This window comes from Ursus maritimus, unplaced genomic scaffold (assembly GCF_017311325.1).
Source record: "Ursus maritimus isolate PB19 unplaced genomic scaffold, ASM1731132v1 scaffold_26, whole genome shotgun sequence".
NCBI classification, from domain to species: domain Eukaryota; kingdom Metazoa; phylum Chordata; class Mammalia; order Carnivora; family Ursidae; genus Ursus; species Ursus maritimus.
The window spans coordinates 39,432,537-39,449,328 of record NW_024425119.1 but is presented as its reverse complement, the minus strand read 5'-3'; the positions used below and the strand labels follow the sequence as shown (position 1 = coordinate 39,449,328).

Here is a 16,792-nt window from a genome sequence, read left to right as displayed (position 1 = left end):
TGGTGTGGTTGGGGCAGTGGTGTGGGGGGGTGCAAAGCATAATTTTGGTGGTTGGTGTGGGGACATAACTTGGTGGGGTGCACATTTTAGGAAAAGAAATGGAAACAGTAGTCATGTGGAAGTATCACAGTCCCTGATCCAAGATTCTGCAATAAAACTGAAGAAGTCTTCTGCTATTTGCAACACAGAGCTTAGCGGGGCAAAAGCCCTTAACAGCAACAGCCCAGGACATACACAACTCTCTTTGTTATAAACATGCTCCTTGTTAACCAGATTATCCATCCCTCACCATCTTAAATTAGGGTCCTCTTGGCTTCACATTCTACGGTCATGTTATTCTCCACATTAGAATAAGAGAGAAAACAGACTGGGATAAGAGCAAGAGAGTGGTGAAGGTATACACCAGGGATTGATGGGGACGAGGGATAGACACGGTGTGGCTATCTACCAACCTGGTTCTCCTTGAAAGGGACAAGAAATAAGGCAAAAAAAAAACCCAGAAAGGCAACAATTTTGGCTCAGGCCTTAGGGAAGAGCTATGTGTTCCCTTATACTGAAGAGAGAGGCCACTTAAAGAACCTTCTTCTGTTCTTAGTGTTGCTCGTGCCCTTCTTCTATCACAGCGGAGACTGTTCCAAGGCAGCTCTGCGTGTCTAGATCAGGCGCAGAAATGAGTGTAGGGGAAGTGGGGGTGGGCAGGAGTGGAGAAACATGGGTGTAAAATCTCTCATTTTCCTTGGGATACTAAAATTCATAGTCATCTAGTACACTCCCTCAAACCACACCTCTGAATATTAGGCTTCCACCGTTTGTCTTTCACTTTCCAACACTTTCTAACTGGACCAGAGTCCAGTTCTTTCCTCAGTCTCAAATTCATCACTCTCTCTCCTTTTCCTCATGGGGGAAAGGATCTCCTCATGATCTCCTGATTCAGACCCCTGAGTAACCTGGTCTTAGCTTGGGAGTAGTGAGTAGCAACAATGATGCAGCGAAGGCTCTCAGGGAGATGCATCTAGCCATGGTTAAGAAATAAAAATGTTGTCTGGAAGAACAGGGTGGGCCACAGCAAAGGCTCTTCGCTCATACCCTACTCCTGGCTTTGCCTCTCCACCCAGCCCCTTCCAGTATGGCCGGCACGCAGCTCCAGGCCTTAAATCGCAGGAATGGCCCCGGAGCTTGGGATTCTCACCTCAGTGCCCACTGCCTCATCCCCACTTCCCGGCTCCCGGCTCCCGCCTCCGCCGCCCGCAGCCTGCAGCCCCCACATCGGCCCCCGCCCAGGCTTCAGCTCCAGCACCCGGCTGCCTCTGCTGCAGCCGCTGCCATGGTGATGGATCTCGCGAGAACTGCCACTCGCTACCGCGCAGTTCTCGCGCGATCGGGGAGGTGGGAAGTATCCCGGTCTGGGGGTGGGGGTGCGCCGCACAGCTCCTGTCGCCGTCGCGGCTTCCGGTGCTAGGTGGAGGAAAGGAAGGAGGGAGCTGGGGAGCGGGGCCAGGGGAGCAGCCTTGCCGAAATCGGCTTGGGGGAGTCGGAGGGAGCGGAACCAGTGCCGAGCGGAACCTGCGGGGGCGGAGGCGGCGGCTGCGGCGGCGGAGCTGGGAGCAGGAACAGGTGAGGGGCTGGGGAAGGAAGGCGGGTCCCCGTAAAGGAGAGGCTCGGGGTGGGGGCTGAGGAGATATACCCCCCCTCCCTCCGGCATTGCCGGGCATGGAGCGGTGTGGTCCTTCCCACCCGAGAGCTCGGGGAGGGGGCGCCGGGCCAGTCTCTCGCCTGCCCCCACATTTGAAGGACGCGGAGCTGGGGTGGGGGTGGGGGGTACACATGAATTTGTGCTCTGCCTCGCACGCGGGGGCGACCCGGGCTGCAGTTGGGTTCCCCTCGCCTGCAGGAGGTGGGTTTACGAGGGGTCGGGGTTGAGGTGGGGGAAAAACAGTCCAGAGAGAGGTGATGCGGGGGCGGTGATGACTGTTTCGTATCCTTTTCCTGTTAAAGGGCTAGGGAATGCCGCTTTTTCCTACCCTCTCTTCTGCTCCACCTTAGTACTAGGAGACTAGAGCCTTGTAGCGGTGACACCCTGTACTCCCTTCATGGGGCAGGGGTGCATAGGGGGTTTAGGGATCAGTCGGCCAGGCAAGCTAGTGGGGCAACCCAGGGGCACTATTCCGGTAGAGGTTGCGCTTTGGGTCTTGGGAACCGCACGTTGGTCAGAGGGCAGCAGGTGGGGACCGGGAGGAGAAGAGGCAGAAGAGGGTGGGGGGATCAGATCTTGCTAGGAGAGGAGAGGTGGTGCCTTCCTCCCCCAGGCAGAGCGGGGGCGGTCTCACAGGAGGAGGGAGCAGCTTGTCGCTGGCTCTGAGTTTGTGTCTTCCAATCCGCTTTCTTTCTTTAGGAAGTACCAGGATTCCCGGAACAGAAAATGGAGCCATTGCTTACACCAGTGTTTGAGGGAAGGAGGGGGAGGTGGAGTTCCCTGTTAACCCCGGCCACTTGCATAGCAAAGTGGTAGCTCCTCTTTTGGGGGAGTTCCCTTCTTTCTTGGTTGTATTACTGCCGCTCTCCGTCTGGCCAGGCCAGGAGGAGTGTGGGATGTGGTCAGGAGTGAGAAGAAATAGTGAGGTCATCCGGTTGAGGGAGAAGCGTAACTCAAAACCTGCCTCTGCTGCTGTTGGATTGGGTCACCCCTGGTCTATGGCATGAAAGTTTTATGGGTAGGAGATCTGCTGCAGGAGTCTGATTGCTTGGGTCCATGCAACAGGACAGAATCTAGTCTCTGCATACTTTTCTCCTCTGGCCTTAATCAGGTGGTGACCATCTTTGCTGCCATTTTGTCTTGAGCTTCTTGGGGTAAGTGTCTCCACTTGATAAGACCGGAGTGGAGCAGTGAATTGGTTATTGCACATTAGACCTGAGTTTGAATAACATGTCTCTAAAAGCTCATTTTAAGAAAGAAGCTGATCCACCGAGGTCACCTTTTCACAGAATGAATCATTGACCTTGGATTTAGCTGGGAAGGGCCCCCTGTGTATCACATATTTACATACTTCCTGCCTACCAGCATAGAATTATTATTATTATTATTATTTTAAAGATCTTATTTATTAGAGAGAAAGCATGAGCAGGGGGAGAGGCAGAGGGAGAAGGAGGAGCAGGTTTCCCACTGAGCAGGGAGTCTGATGTGGGGTTTGATCCCAGGACCCTGGGATCGTGACCTGAGCTGAAGGCAGATGCTTAACTGACTGAACCACCCAGGCACCCCCCCAGGATAGAATTGTTACCTTGGGTCGTCAAAAATTTTATGTATAAGTCTTGTTTTTCCAAAGAGAGGAAACATTTTGATCTCAGGGATTGGATTTCATGTTGTGTCTCCCACAGTGCCTAATGCAAACAGTAGGCACTCAGGATGAATACAGGATGTGAATGGGTAGGACTCAACAAGCTTTCTGACTACAGTTTAAGGAAAGAGAAAGAAACGGCTTGGCTGTCAGGGAGAGTGCCTGGAGATAGCTGAGTGTGAGGGTACAAAGGTTCTTATGCATTGTAATTAAGAAGTCTTGGTCTCTCCACCTTCCTAAGAAGCACAAAACAGGCATGGATAATGGAAACTAAGAACCCAAAAGAAAAATATTACTAGAACACAAAGTTATTATTTATCTGAAATCCCAGATCTCCTGCTTCCCCATTGTGGGCAAAGGGGTCTCCGTTACATGTTAAGTCCTTCAGAGTATTGTCAAAATTGGAATTCTGGAGATTATGGAGGAGAGAGCCAATGTAGGTATGTGGTGCCTGGCACAGAATTGGTGCTAGTGAATGGTAGCTGCTAATATTAAACGGAATGCAAGTGTAAAGGAGGGGTGACCGCAGGCTGGAAAGAGTGGAAGCGAAGTCTCAAGTGCACAGATGATCATATCGTGTGTGTTCATTTCTGCTACTCTCTTTCCCACTGGAGTCATAATAAGAGGAAATGGACTCAGAGGATAGTGGGTGGGATTTGTTGCTCAGAAGGAGGAACTTCTTTAAAACCAAGTTTGTTAAAGCTGAGTAAATAACGGGGAAGTTGTGGAATCTGCTTCCCCATACACCTTTAGAAATGGATGCCAAGTAGCCCGAGTCTCAAAGCGTATCACCGTTTTTGGCTCTCCTCACCATTTTTGTTGCAGGTCAATTTAGAGGCACTGTGGTATGGTTATTCAGAGTATTTGGAATCAGACAAAATTGGGTTCAAACCCTGCCTCTGCTAATTACTAGTTGTACGATTTTGGTGAAATTGTCCTCCCTTAGCTTCATTTTCCTCATCAGCAAAGAGCATGATAATGATGGTGCCTACTTCATAGTATTGGCCTGAGAATTTAATGAGATAATATATGTAAAGTACTTAGCACTGTACAAAGCACATAGTAAGCCCCAAATAAGTGTTAGTTGCTATTAATAATCATCGTCATAATAGTAATAATGATATGAGCACTCAGGGCTGCCTTAAAGGAGAGGAAGTTGACAAAAGAATAACTTGCCGCCTGTGTAGAGGAATGATTGTTACCATGACTTTCTTTGCTGGTCGTAGGCTTATGAGCAATGAAATCTTTTTTCAGCATCGGCTTCACAGAGGCAGCTCCTGCTGCCTGAGTGGGAGGTGAAGCAGGAGCAAGGCAGGGGCCCTGAACCATCAACTTGGATGCAGGGTGAGGACGTGGGGGCTCAAGAATAGTGTTCATGTTAGAAGAGTCAGCATGATTGAAGTAATGGTTGACTTCTTCATACAAGAGCACTCTAATTGACCAAGGTCGGGGATTTAGGTTCCTGGGTCCCTTTATTTTAGGTCTCAGTCAGTATTTCAGCATCCTCCATTTCCTGGGCCACTCTTTTCATGTAGTCATATCTCCTTTATTTTTTTTTATTTTTTATTTTTTTTAAAGATTTTTTATTTCTGTGACAGAGAGACAGCCAGCGAGAGAGGGAACACAGCAGGGGAGTGAGAGAGAGGAAGAAGCAGGCTCCCAGCGGAGGAGCCCGATGTGGGACTCGATCCCGGAACGCCGGGATCACGCCCTGAGCCGAAGGCAGACGCTTTTAACGACTGCGCTACCCAGGCGCCCCCAATCAGTCATATCTCCTTTAAATGTCTGCCCCTGAGTATGTTTCAGAATGTACTGTATTAAGGTTCAGAGTTGTGATATCTGTGTAATTCTATCTGCCGTACCTTTTCAACATCTGTTGCAAATATAGGTAGAGTGCCGGTAAAGCTTTTTGATAATGAAAGAAACAGGGAGCATTTGGAAGTTCCACAAATGTTCGAAGGCTTGCATTATAGTCTGGGAAAGAACTGATGGAGGTAGGGATTCCGTGAATGTTTTAGAGCTTTGCATTGGACTTCTACAAAGGATCTGCTGTGCCATATGGACCAGAAGGGACATGGCTCGGGATTTCACGGATCCACCATTATCACCATATTCCGAAAGAAAGGTGAGATGACTGGGTATAGCAGATCTCATCGTACCCTTCAGCTCTTGCATTACTGCTGAGAGCCTGGTATAACCCTTCCTTTATGAGCTTTGACACTAGAGCGCAGGCATGGATGTTTAAACTTCAGCATGATTTAGGATGCAGGAGAACATTTGCTCTCTGTTGTAGTGGTTTTTGACCACGTCTTCCTCTTCTGTTAAAAGCAATTAAATGTTAAACCTTATATAAAATCTCATTTGAAGTCTAATACATTACATGGATAAGAATGGAGCTGCTCTGGTGGTAGTGTAGAGGGGAGGAGCATAATTAGAGCCTTTCATGTGGTTCCCCCCCCCCAAGCCTGTGAATCCCATCCAAGGAACCCTAGGACTCTGAGAATATAGTAACCATTTCTTGAGTTTGTCAGATACAGGAAAAAGATTAAGGATCACCTATAGAATACTGTCTTCCTCAGTCTCAGAAATACTTTACCACCATCAGTAGAACCGTACTCCTCAAAAGCAAGCACGTTAGTCACTAGCTACAGATTAGTCATGGTGCTGGGGACATGAAACATGAGTAAGGCATGGTCCCTGCTGACAGGGGCTCATAATTTAGTGCAGTACTTCCCTAACCTTTTGTCGTTATGGCATACACAGAACATGGTAATAGTGAGACAGACATAGTGCTTGCAACCTGAGATAACTGGCCCTTGGGCTCTAGCCGCCTTAAGCTCTTCCTAGCCATTCAGTACCGATGGGATGTATGGCAGACCTGTCATGCATTAAAGGCACATTATTTGGAAAGCAAAACAGACAAATGTGAACAAAACATACTATGGTAAGTCCTGGAGTAGGAGTGTGTTTGAGGTGCTAAAGGATCACAGATAACTCTTCTCCCCAGGCTAGGTAGTTCCCTGTTTTCTGAATCCTTAGACTGCTCTGCAATGGTGGGCCTTGTCTAAACCATAGCTTCCTGTGTCATTTGTTCACCAGCAGTTCCATCTTGACCTGTGAAGTGGGAACTTGACTGGGGCAAAGGTTTATTAGGGCTTTAGGCTGACTACTTATGGAATTTCAGTGCTTTTGTAATTAAGAAAGCATAGTGAAACATCAAAATAGTAGAATCCACAGGATTTAATGACTGATTAAATATAGGAAGGAAGAGTAGAAGAGTCAAAGATGATTCCCAGGTTTCTGGCTTGGGTGATCTGGTGGCAGTTCTTTAGCCAAGAAATACAAGAGGAACAGATCTGAGATTGAAGATAATTTGTTTTTATTTTTTATTTTTATTTTTTAAGAGATTTTATTTATTTGAGGGAGAGGGACAGAGCATGGCGGGGGGAGGCGGAGGGAGAGGGAGAAGCAGACTGCCCACTGAGCAGGGAGCCCAGTGCGGTGCTCTGTCCCAGGACCCCAGGATCATGACCTGAGCCTGAGCCACCCAGGCTCCCTGAAGATATTTGTTTTTAGATTAAACTTCAATTTTGAGGTGCTAAGGTATGAAGCTTAGGAGGAAGTTTGGGCTGAGTATTTGGGAATCGTCTGCACAGATGGTAACGTGGAGCCCTAAGAGAAACCAAGATCCAGGTGACAGCAGTTACTGGCTATCTACCCAAAGAGCCATTCTTTCCCTTCTTGCTTCTAACAGAATGCCTACTCTGTTCAGATATTGGGGTGGGGGGTATAAAGATACCCTTCCCCAGCCCTAGGGTATGAAAACTGATCAGCCTAAGGGATGTGGGCATTCCATTTCCCTTGCCAGTGACTGAGTCACAAATGGTCATGTACTGATTCTAGCCAATAAGATATGGGGAATGTCTGCTGGGAGCCTCTGGGAAAGTTTTCCTAAATCTTAAAAAAAGACATATGGCAACATTCTCTTGTCCAGCCTTTTTTTTTTTTTTTTTAAGATTTTATTTATTTTACAGAGACAGCCAGCGAGAGAGGGAACACAAGCAGGGGGAGTGGGAGAGGAAGAAGCAGGCTCACAACGGAGGAGCCTGATGTGGGACTCGATCCCAGAACGCTGGGATCACGCCCTGAGCCGAAGGCAAACGCTTAACGGCTGCACCACGCAGGCGCCCCTCTTGTCCAGCCTTTAAATGTTGATGTAGAAGAATGAGATGCTGGAGTAATTCCAAGAGCGTGAAGAGACAGACATAGGAACTCTAGGATGTCAGAGCAGAAAAATGGAGAAAATTTGGGTCCCTAATAACACTGTAGAGCTGGTGGATTAAAAAAACAAGTGTTCTAGCTCTAGATTTCTGTGCGTGCGTGTGCGTGCGTGTGTGTGTGTAGGGGAATATACGTAACACAATTTACCATTTTGATCATTTTTAAGTGCACAGTTCAGTGGCATTAAGTACATTCACACTGTTGTGCCGCCATCACCACCATCCATTTCCGGAACTTTTTCGTCTTCCCAAACTGACGCTCTGTGATTGTTAGACCATAACCTGCATTTCTGCTCCCTCCAACCCCTGGCAGCCACCATTCTACCTCTGTCTCTGTGAATTGGACTAGGTGCTTCATATACATGGGCTCATACAATTTTGTCCTTTTGTGTCTAGCTTATTTGACCTAGACTTCAAGCTCTGTGCTTTAATAAATCTACAGGTGTGTCTTCTGTCTTTTGCAGCTGTTGCTACGCTGACTGATGTATCTAGGGAGACTGTGTACAGTGGAGCAGGAGAAAAGGCCAAAGGCAGAAACTTGGGGGCACATCAGCATTTAAAGCAGCGGGCAAAAACAGAGGCCAGGAAAGAGAGTAAGAAGCAACCAGAGGGGCCAAAAGGACATCAAGACAATGAGACATCATAGACACCAAAGAGGGAAAAAACATTTTAAAAAAAGGGAGAAAGGTCAAAGGCTGTAGAAAGGGCAAATTAAAATAAGGCCTGAAAGGGGCGCCTAAGTGGCTCCGTCAGTTAAGTCCGACTCTTGGTTTTGGCTCAGGTCATGATCTCGGGGGTGAGATTGAGCTTCACTGTGGCTCTGCGCTCAGTGTGGAATCTGCTCGAGATTCTCTCTCCCTCCTCTCCCTCTCCCTTTGCTGATTAGCGTGTGCGATTGTACTCTCTAACTCTCTCAAATAAACAAATAAAATCTTAAAAAAAATAAGGCCTGAGAGATACCTATTAGACTTAGATACTAGGCATTTGATGATATTCTTACAAATTAGAAAACATATCTAGCTAAAATTAGGTTCCACTTAACAAATAACAGTGTTTAGGCTCAGGCCAGAATCATTATGCCAGTTTCCCTTCTAGTCTGAGATGACTCCAGTACAGGAGAACCTGAACGGAGGCCACATTATCAAGCAAAGAAGGATCCTAACTTACGCTGACTGATTGGAGAGACCCAAACACCTGGGAAGGGTCTGGCTTTTCGCATGGACAGCCCTTTTCCCGTGGACAATGAGCAAGTGAGTCAGAACAGAGAACCAGGTCTGTTCCAGAATAGGTGGCCAGATAAAAAAGTGACTAGATAAAAACTAGACTCATTTGTCTTTGGAACATTCCGTGGCACCGCCCTCTAACCGAAGCTTTCAGCTTGCCCTATTCTTAGAAACTGACCAGCTTACAACCGTTCCATCTCCTGATAGTCCATGGCTGCTCCAGTGCCTCTAGCTATAGCCTTGAATATTCAGAGCACTATGCTTTCTTGTTTTAACATTTTTTAAATTAATTTTAAAGATTTTATGTACTTATTTGAGAGTGAGTGCGCACAAGGCAGGGGAGAGGGAGAAGCAGACGCCCTGCTGAGCAGGGAGCCTGATGATGCGGGGCTCAGTCCCAGGACTCCAGAATCATGACCTGAGCCTAAGGCAGACACTTAACTGACTGAGCCACCCAGGCGCCCTGTTTTGATGTTTCAAATCTGTCTTCGTTTTTATTACCACCTGTGGTTAAGAACTTTAGATTTCTCAGCTGTATTACTGTACCTCCCACATGGTCTCTCTGCCTCAAGTCTTTTCCCCTTTTAATTTATACCCTAAATGACTGCCAGAATGGTCTTTTTTTTTTTTTTTTTTTTTAGCAAGCTTTACGCCCAACATGGGGCTTGAACTCACAACCCTGAGATCAAAGTTGGATCCTCTACTCACTGAGTCAGCCAGGTGCTCAGAAAGAATGGTCTTTCTAAAGCACATACTTGATCACGTTACTCAGTGTGGCCTTTATGGCCCTTCACGATCTAGTCCCTTCTTATCTCTCCAGTGTCGTCACTTCCTTTTACTCCCCATGCGGCACCCACATAAACTGACTCCCACCTGCACCTGGCTTTGGCTAGTAAAAAGTGCTGTCTCTCACTCAGGGCTTTATGCCTTGGACACACTGTTCCCTCTCCCCCACCCCCTCTTCTTTATTGTTTGATTACTTCCTAGTCTTCCATCAGGAGTCAGCTCAGGGGTGACCTGAGAATCATGTCTGGGAATTGCCCTTTAGCCCTCAGTCTTGATTAGCTGCTCCAGGTTTCTGTCCCCATAATACTTCGTGTTTATTCCACTCTTACCCTCGTGCAGTTTTGTAATTGTTTGCTAGTCTTTCCCACTGACGGAGTTTCATGGAGGCAGAAGTTGTCTTCCTCACTGTATCCCTAGTTCTGTATACTCAGTAAGTGCTTAGTGAACGAATGGAAGCTGACATCAGAAGCTGTTTCTCGGCTTTGGGAAATCTCTGAGCCCAGTAGAAGTCATTGAGATATTAATCTAGGAGTTCTTGTGTGCTTGTGATCACCGTGCTCTTGAGACAAAAACTTGGAAAGTTTATAGAGGTCACAAGCCAGCTGTGCTAAGGAAACTAAATACAGGCAGACCCTGCTTTTGTTTCCTTACGTTTTATTGGTCTGCTCCACTGGCTGTACTAAAAATAGCATCTCTATTAGTGATATCTCAATGTGAAAATTATCTGGGAACAAAGCTGCTTTTAGTGCTCCCTGCCTGGCAGCAGAGGGCTGGGGAGACCTTGGTCTTCCTTTCCCTGGACCCATGCAGCCTGAAGACGAGGAGGTGGTGCTAGATCAGAAGTCCCCTCAGAGGTAGGTGTCGTGGGATGCAAGCCCGAGTCAGCCACCAGAGTCAGGTGGGGGGAGTTGTGTGTGGCACACTGAGTATGACTCTCCGAACCGCTTGGAGAGTGAGGCAGGCATGTTCCTGCAGCACACACAGCCAGGATGGCTGAGCGGTCCCAGCAACAGCCTGCCTCTCCCGGGGGGGTGGGAGGATGGGCTTGGGGGCAGTAAGTCGTCAGTGAGGACATCCTCAGATGAAGCCTAAATCAGGCAATGTGCTAGATTGAACTCCTGCAGTGTTCCACACAGATTGTACTGGAACACACTCTTAAGAGCTCTTGGTATTTGTACCACTGATGACACAGTTTGTGACTGTAAAATAGAATGTTGAGATATACTTTTTTAAAAATAGGGATATTGCTGTAGTCCATTTTTCATCCTAAGCCACTCATTTTCAGCTTTAACTGCTGATTCCTGGTTTCTCACAGCCCATGGAACCCTGGCATTTTGCCCTATCGACACAGGAGTGCCATCTGTAGTAAAAGAGAGTAACTATAGGCTGTACTGTACATAGGGAAACAATCCAGGGTTTATGTGTTTTTTTGCCATTCTGCTTCCCAGAGCTTTTTCTAGGAATGCATTGTGGGTGAAAGTGAAAATCGGCTATGTAACCCAAGATTTGTGTTCATGACACAAAGCTGAAAGTTGCCCCCTTCCTCGTGGCAGAGGCAGAATGCTATCCAGTAACAGGGACAGAGAAAGCCAGGACAAGAAAACGAACCCCTGCTTTGGAATGCTCATCTGAGTCCAGCTCCTGATTATATTAAAGAGGAGTCAAAATGTCCACTAATTTCAAGGCGTGGTGCTGCCCCCAGAGGACACACACGCAGTGACTATGTGGGCATTTCATCAGTTATCCATCAGGCCCACTGCGTATTAAATGGCAAGAGAAAATTCCACTGATTTTAGTCCTCTAGTCCTTTTGTGGTGTTTCCAAACCAGTCTTGGGGTCAGCTATGGCGTGAAAAATGGCCAAGAATTGAGAGGGTATCTGAGAAACCATCTGTGCATTACACAGAGATACCAAGTACTGCGAGGGGAAAAGAAATGATACAAGGACATCCTCAGAGCAGGCTTAAATCAGCCCGTGTGCTTGGTTGAACTCCTGTAGTGGGCTTGGCACTGGGAGTGGGGACAGATCCAAAATAAATAAAAGGCATAGTCCTTGCCCATGGAGAATACAGTTAAACTGTAGAGACAGTAAATGTATAGACTTCTCAGAGAAACAGCTCCACGAGGTAGTAAGTGCCACATGAGTGGCTCAGATAATTCAGGGACCTGCCGGGAAAGAGAAATAAGTGTAACACTGGGATCAGCTTTTGAACCAAGACGTTAGCATGCTAGCTTAGCAAAGAAACAAACCAAAGGACAGCGTGTGCATGTTTTGGGGCGAGGGCTATTTTTCAGCCACTCACGGTTGGTAATCCTTTGATCAGCAATCGGCTCATTCATGAAGGGCAGCAAGATAAATGCGTGGTATAAATTCAATTCAGAACCTGGGCCAGAGCCTATTACCAAAGCCTTAAAGCAAAGTATCATCTAAAGCTGGAGAAGAGGAGACCTGAGTAGGAAACAAGATAAAGACTAGGAGGACTTGGGGAAGGTTTAAATTTCTGGAGGTGAGGGTGGCAGAACCAGAAGTCTGACTACTCCAGATTGCCAGGGTTGATGGAATCTGACCTTATTAGCTGGGCAGGTGTCCCCTCCTGCCTGGGGATCCTCCAGGATCTGTCTGCCTGGGTGGGTTTAGGCAGGATGGGCAGGAAGGGTGGCTAGTGGGCGACTTGGCTGAAGTTGAGCCCTAAGGTGGAGCCAGGTCCTCTCCCTGGGGTGTGAGCCTCTCGGTCAGGGGCAGGGCTCATCTGAGGAACCTACCAGGAGTACCACGCCTGGCTCATTAGTGGATGTCTGGGAAGGCCTTTGAAGATGAAACACTCCATAACACTCATTGTTTCTGTGTTTTGGACAAACTAGTACTTTGGTCTCCAGGGGCTGTCGATCTGGCTCCTTTGTACTAGTCTGGAATTTGCTGCAAACTGAGGGGAGTAGGAAACAAACAAACAAAACTGAAATAGTTTTTGAGAAAACAGCTCAACTCGCACTAAGCCCCCGTGCTTTAGCCTGTAAATCAGATTCCTCCCCATCCACCTTTCACAGTCTTGGGTTTGGGTGCACTCTGTCTTGACCTGTTCCTTCGCCTGCTGGGTTTGGGGTGTGTGTGTCTGTGCCTCTGGTTCCCAGACTCTGTAGAGAATGCCAGCAGCTGGCATATGGTGATTGCTGAATAAGCTGCCCGCTGACGCATGTCTCCCGCGGGCACAGAGAACTGGCTGCCATGGGCGATTCTGAACGCCTATTTCATTGTCTCAGAGATGCATTTCTGTGGTTGTCCTGTGCCATAGAGAAGGGAGGGAAAAGGAGAGGGAATGAGTGACTCTAGGATTCTGTCTTTTGGAGGCAGTGGGTGGGGTGGGAAGATGGACGTTTTGTACCTTCATAGTGCTTCCTACCGCCATCTTCATTTTTCCAGCAGATATTTGTTCAGATCCTAGCTGCTCAGTAAGGTCACTGTTAGACCCTGGGAGTTTTAGTTCGTTCGTTCAACTGCTGTGTACCAGGCACTATTCGAGGTACCGGGAACACAGCAGTGAGCACAGTAGATAAGGAGCTGACATTGTAGTGGGAGAAAAACAGTACAACAAGAAACAAATGTGTGATGTGTCTGGTAATGATAAATGCTATGAAGAAAAACGAAGTGGGATAAATGGGGTAAAAAGAGTGATGTGCGTGTATTAGAGGTGGTTGTGAAAGGCCTCTTTGATAAGGTGATATTCAAATGGATACCTGAAGGAAGTGAGGGAATACTCCATGAAGGTTATCTGGGAGACAAGCATTCAGGGCAGAGCGAATAGCAAGTACAAAAGCTTTGAGGCAGGAAAGTGTTGGGAGTTAAAGTGGAGTAAGCCAAGGGAAGAGTAGTAGGAGATCTGAGAGGAACAGGGGCATGCAGATCGTGCAGGACCTTGTAAGCCACGATATGGCTTTGGATTTTACTGAAAGGGAGACAGGAAGCCAAGAGAGGGTTTTAAACAGAGAAGCAGCATGACCTGATTTTGGTTTTAAAAGTAGTCTGGCTGCTGTGTGGAGAATAGACTGAAGGGGGTTGAGGAGGAGGCAGGGAATGAGGTGACTGCCTCATTGCAGGTGAGAATGTGGAGAAGCTGTCCTTGGATGGGCCACGATGAGCCTAGGAATGAGAGGTAGCGTCGGTACGCTGTTGTATGAACAGGGCGCAATTTTCACCTTATTTCTTCCTGATTAATTTTGGTGTGTGGAAGAAGGTGGAATCGCAGACATATAGAAAGGGAAGAAGTGGAGTCTCTTGATTGGAGCGTAGACCTTGGGAACCTGGCAAGCCCAAACCTTGTCAGGAGTCACAAAGAGCCACTCCTCATTCTGCTCCCTCCTCTCCCAGCCTTTCCAGGAGTCTCAGGGTAAGGTTGGGGGAGGGAGGGGCATTAATGGTCTTGCAAGGCCCTGTATGGTACAGAGTGTTAGAACTGAAGGAACTTCAGAAGTCCTCTAGTTCAGTCCCCTCCATTTATAGGGGCAGATATGGCTGGGTAGAATAACTCGTCCAAAGTCACACAGGTACATTGTGGCAGAGCGGGGGTCCTGAGTGTTCACGGCTTTGTCTGCGCTCCCAAAGACTCAGGATGTGTCTGAGTGGGACTTGATCTTCATAGCTTGTTTTGAACTCCAGCCATGACTTTGGCAAATCCCATTTACACGAAATTCTGACTAGCAGATGGTGGTAATGTGTTTGTTTCTTTGCCTAGCATCGAGTTCTCCATACCAGGGACCAGGCCAAAACCAGACTGCCACTGCTCCCACTTGAGCCGTCCTGTCTTCAGAAAGTGGTTGCTGTGATCATGGGTAATATCTTTGGGAACCTTCTGAAGAGCCTGATTGGGAAGAAGGAGATGCGCATCCTGATGGTGGGCCTGGACGCCGCAGGAAAGACCACCATCCTGTATAAGCTGAAACTGGGGGAGATCGTCACCACCATCCCCACCATTGGTAAGGGCACAGCTTAATGTAGGCTTTCGTGCCAACAGCTGGGTCAGGCAGGGGGCCTATTCCTAGATCCCCCACCTGGCCACCAGGCAAGTCCATGCAACTTGGGGGGATTCAGGGAAGGATGGTTATTTAACTTACTAGCAGGTGCTGGGGCTGCCGTTTGCCCACCTACCCGGGCCCTCTCTGATGCGGGAACTTCCGCAGCCTGGCACTGAACAGCTGCCCTCAGGCACTGAGCTGGTTTGTTCTCTGTGTTGTTTGGAAAGCGGGTGAAAGGCTTTGATGTTCCTGCCAGAGGCCAGGAGTTGTTTCAGTTTAGATCCTCAGTGGCCCTGATCCTGGTTAAGACCTGCCTGTGGGAGGGAGAACGTTTGCCTTATAGATGGGGCTCCAGGTCGTTTGTCCGCTGGTTCTGCATTTGGGGCTCCAGGATTACAGCTCACTTTTTCTTCGCTGTGTTTCCCAGGCCCTACATTTTAGCTGCAGCAGGCTCTGATGGCTGAGGTACAGGAGTGGGGCTGAGTCATTTCTTTGCAGGAGGGAAAGGCAAAGACAGAATGAGCAGAGAAGGTTAGCTCATGTTACCAAGGAGATTGTGAACCTCCTGACTGGCCCTCCTCATCCTCTTCCACTTTTTCTCTAAGGTTTTCTTTTTGGCCTTTAGGCTACCAGGTGAGGGAATACTAGGCCATGAGGAAGCCTTAGCTGTCTTTCCTTTGCTAGGATCAGGGCCTTCCTGGGGGAAACAGAGACCACTGGGGTATTGTTTGCAGGCCTGGTGTTTGAGGCCAAGAGGCCATTGTCTGTTTTTTCCAAAGGGTTCAACGTGGAGACAGTGGAATACAAGAATATCAGCTTCACAGTTTGGGATGTGGGTGGCCAGGACAAGATTCGACCTCTCTGGAGACACTACTTCCAGAACACCCAAGGTATGGCATATGAATTGCCCAGCTTGGCATGGGTTGGTTAGGTGTGGCTGTCATTCTTGGCTATGGGCAGCCAATCCTTGCCCTGCCACAGCTCCTAGGGGTGGGAGAACAGGAGGAAAGGGAGCAGATGTTTGGAGGGTGTACCGAGGGTGTTGTCTTTCAGTGGTAGGGATGAGGGGAGTTCATCTGCTCTCTTACGCAGCCCATGCTCTGCTTCCGTAGGGTTGATATTTGTGGTCGACAGCAATGATCGGGAGCGAGTAAATGAGGCCCGGGAGGAGCTGATGAGGATGCTGGCAGAGGATGAGCTCCGGGATGCAGTGCTCCTTGTCTTCGCAAACAAACAGGTGAGGTTTCTCCCCACCCCTGGATTGGAGAGAGGTCAGCCTGGCTGTGGAAATCATGGGTGTTGGGGCTCCTTGTAGGAAGTGTGGGGAATATGATTAGCTGGCTTCTTTATGTTCCTCTTCTTGTCCCCTACCCAGCGCTAATCAGCAACACTTCTGTCCTCAGGGATTGGTGTGGTAGATAGCTCAAATCCCTTCTTCATCTTCCTTGTTGTCTCCTTTAGTGGAACTGCCCTCACTCCTACAGGCAGGCAGACCTGATTCTTTGCGCAGTCTGAATCACTTCTTCACTTCCCTACCAACCCCATATTTGGTTTGCCCCTCCCCAGTGGAATGACCTTTAGCGCCTTGGATCTGTGGTTGTGGGATGATTAAATCCAGAGCAGCTCTTTAGGACCTTGTTCTGGTTCCTACAATGAGGGAGGAGGAGAGGGAGCTGGTACACATCTCTTTGGTCGATGGGTGCTCTAGAAGCCTTTGAAAGACCCTGAGCCTCCTTTTTGTGTGTCTCCCTCGTGCTCCAGGATTTGCCTAATGCTATGAACGCTGCTGAGATCACAGACAAGTTGGGCCTGCATTCCCTGCGTCACCGCAACTGGTACATTCAGGCCACCTGTGCCACCAGCGGGGACGGGCTGTACGAAGGCCTGGACTGGCTGGCCAATCAGCTCAAAAACAAGAAGTGAGAGCCAGGCAGCCCTGTCCGACCACCCCACCCACCCCTGACACACCTCCTGTCTCCCTGCCCCAGCCCTGCCCCTTCCTTCCCATTGCCAGTGTGGCCAGGGCCCTGGGTATCATGTCCGCATGCCCAACAAGAGCCTTGCCTCCCCTGCCTCCCCTCTTCTCCCCTGTCCATGACCAGTCCCCAGTTGCTGTCCTGATGATGAATCATTCCAATTTATCGGATTTAAAACAAAAACAA

The 16,792-nt window shown here is 48.5% G+C and overlaps 1 protein-coding gene across 1 annotated transcript; it reads left to right on the top strand.

Moving 5' to 3' along the window:
* Positions 1–1,382: 1,382 nt before the first annotated feature.
* Positions 1,383–16,792, top strand: ARF3 (ADP ribosylation factor 3). The gene is made up of 5 exons (XM_008704531.2): positions 1,383–1,614; positions 14,351–14,591; positions 15,410–15,520; positions 15,743–15,867; positions 16,392–16,792. Exons 2-5 carry the CDS (start codon positions 14,444–14,446, stop codon positions 16,551–16,553), a joined length of 546 nt encoding a protein of 181 aa, XP_008702753.1. The 5' UTR covers positions 1,383–1,614; positions 14,351–14,443; the 3' UTR covers positions 16,554–16,792.

Coding starts and splice junctions, on each gene's coding strand:
- ARF3 (XM_008704531.2), top strand. CDS start 14,444: ATGGGTAATATCTTTGGGAACCTTCTGAAGAGCCTGATTGGGAAGAAG. Junction 14,592..15,409: donor CACCACCATCCCCACCATTG/GTAAGGGCACAG, acceptor TTTTTTCCAAAG/GGTTCAACGTGGAGACAGTG. Junction 15,868..16,391: donor TTGTCTTCGCAAACAAACAG/GTGAGGTTTCTC, acceptor CTCGTGCTCCAG/GATTTGCCTAATGCTATGAA.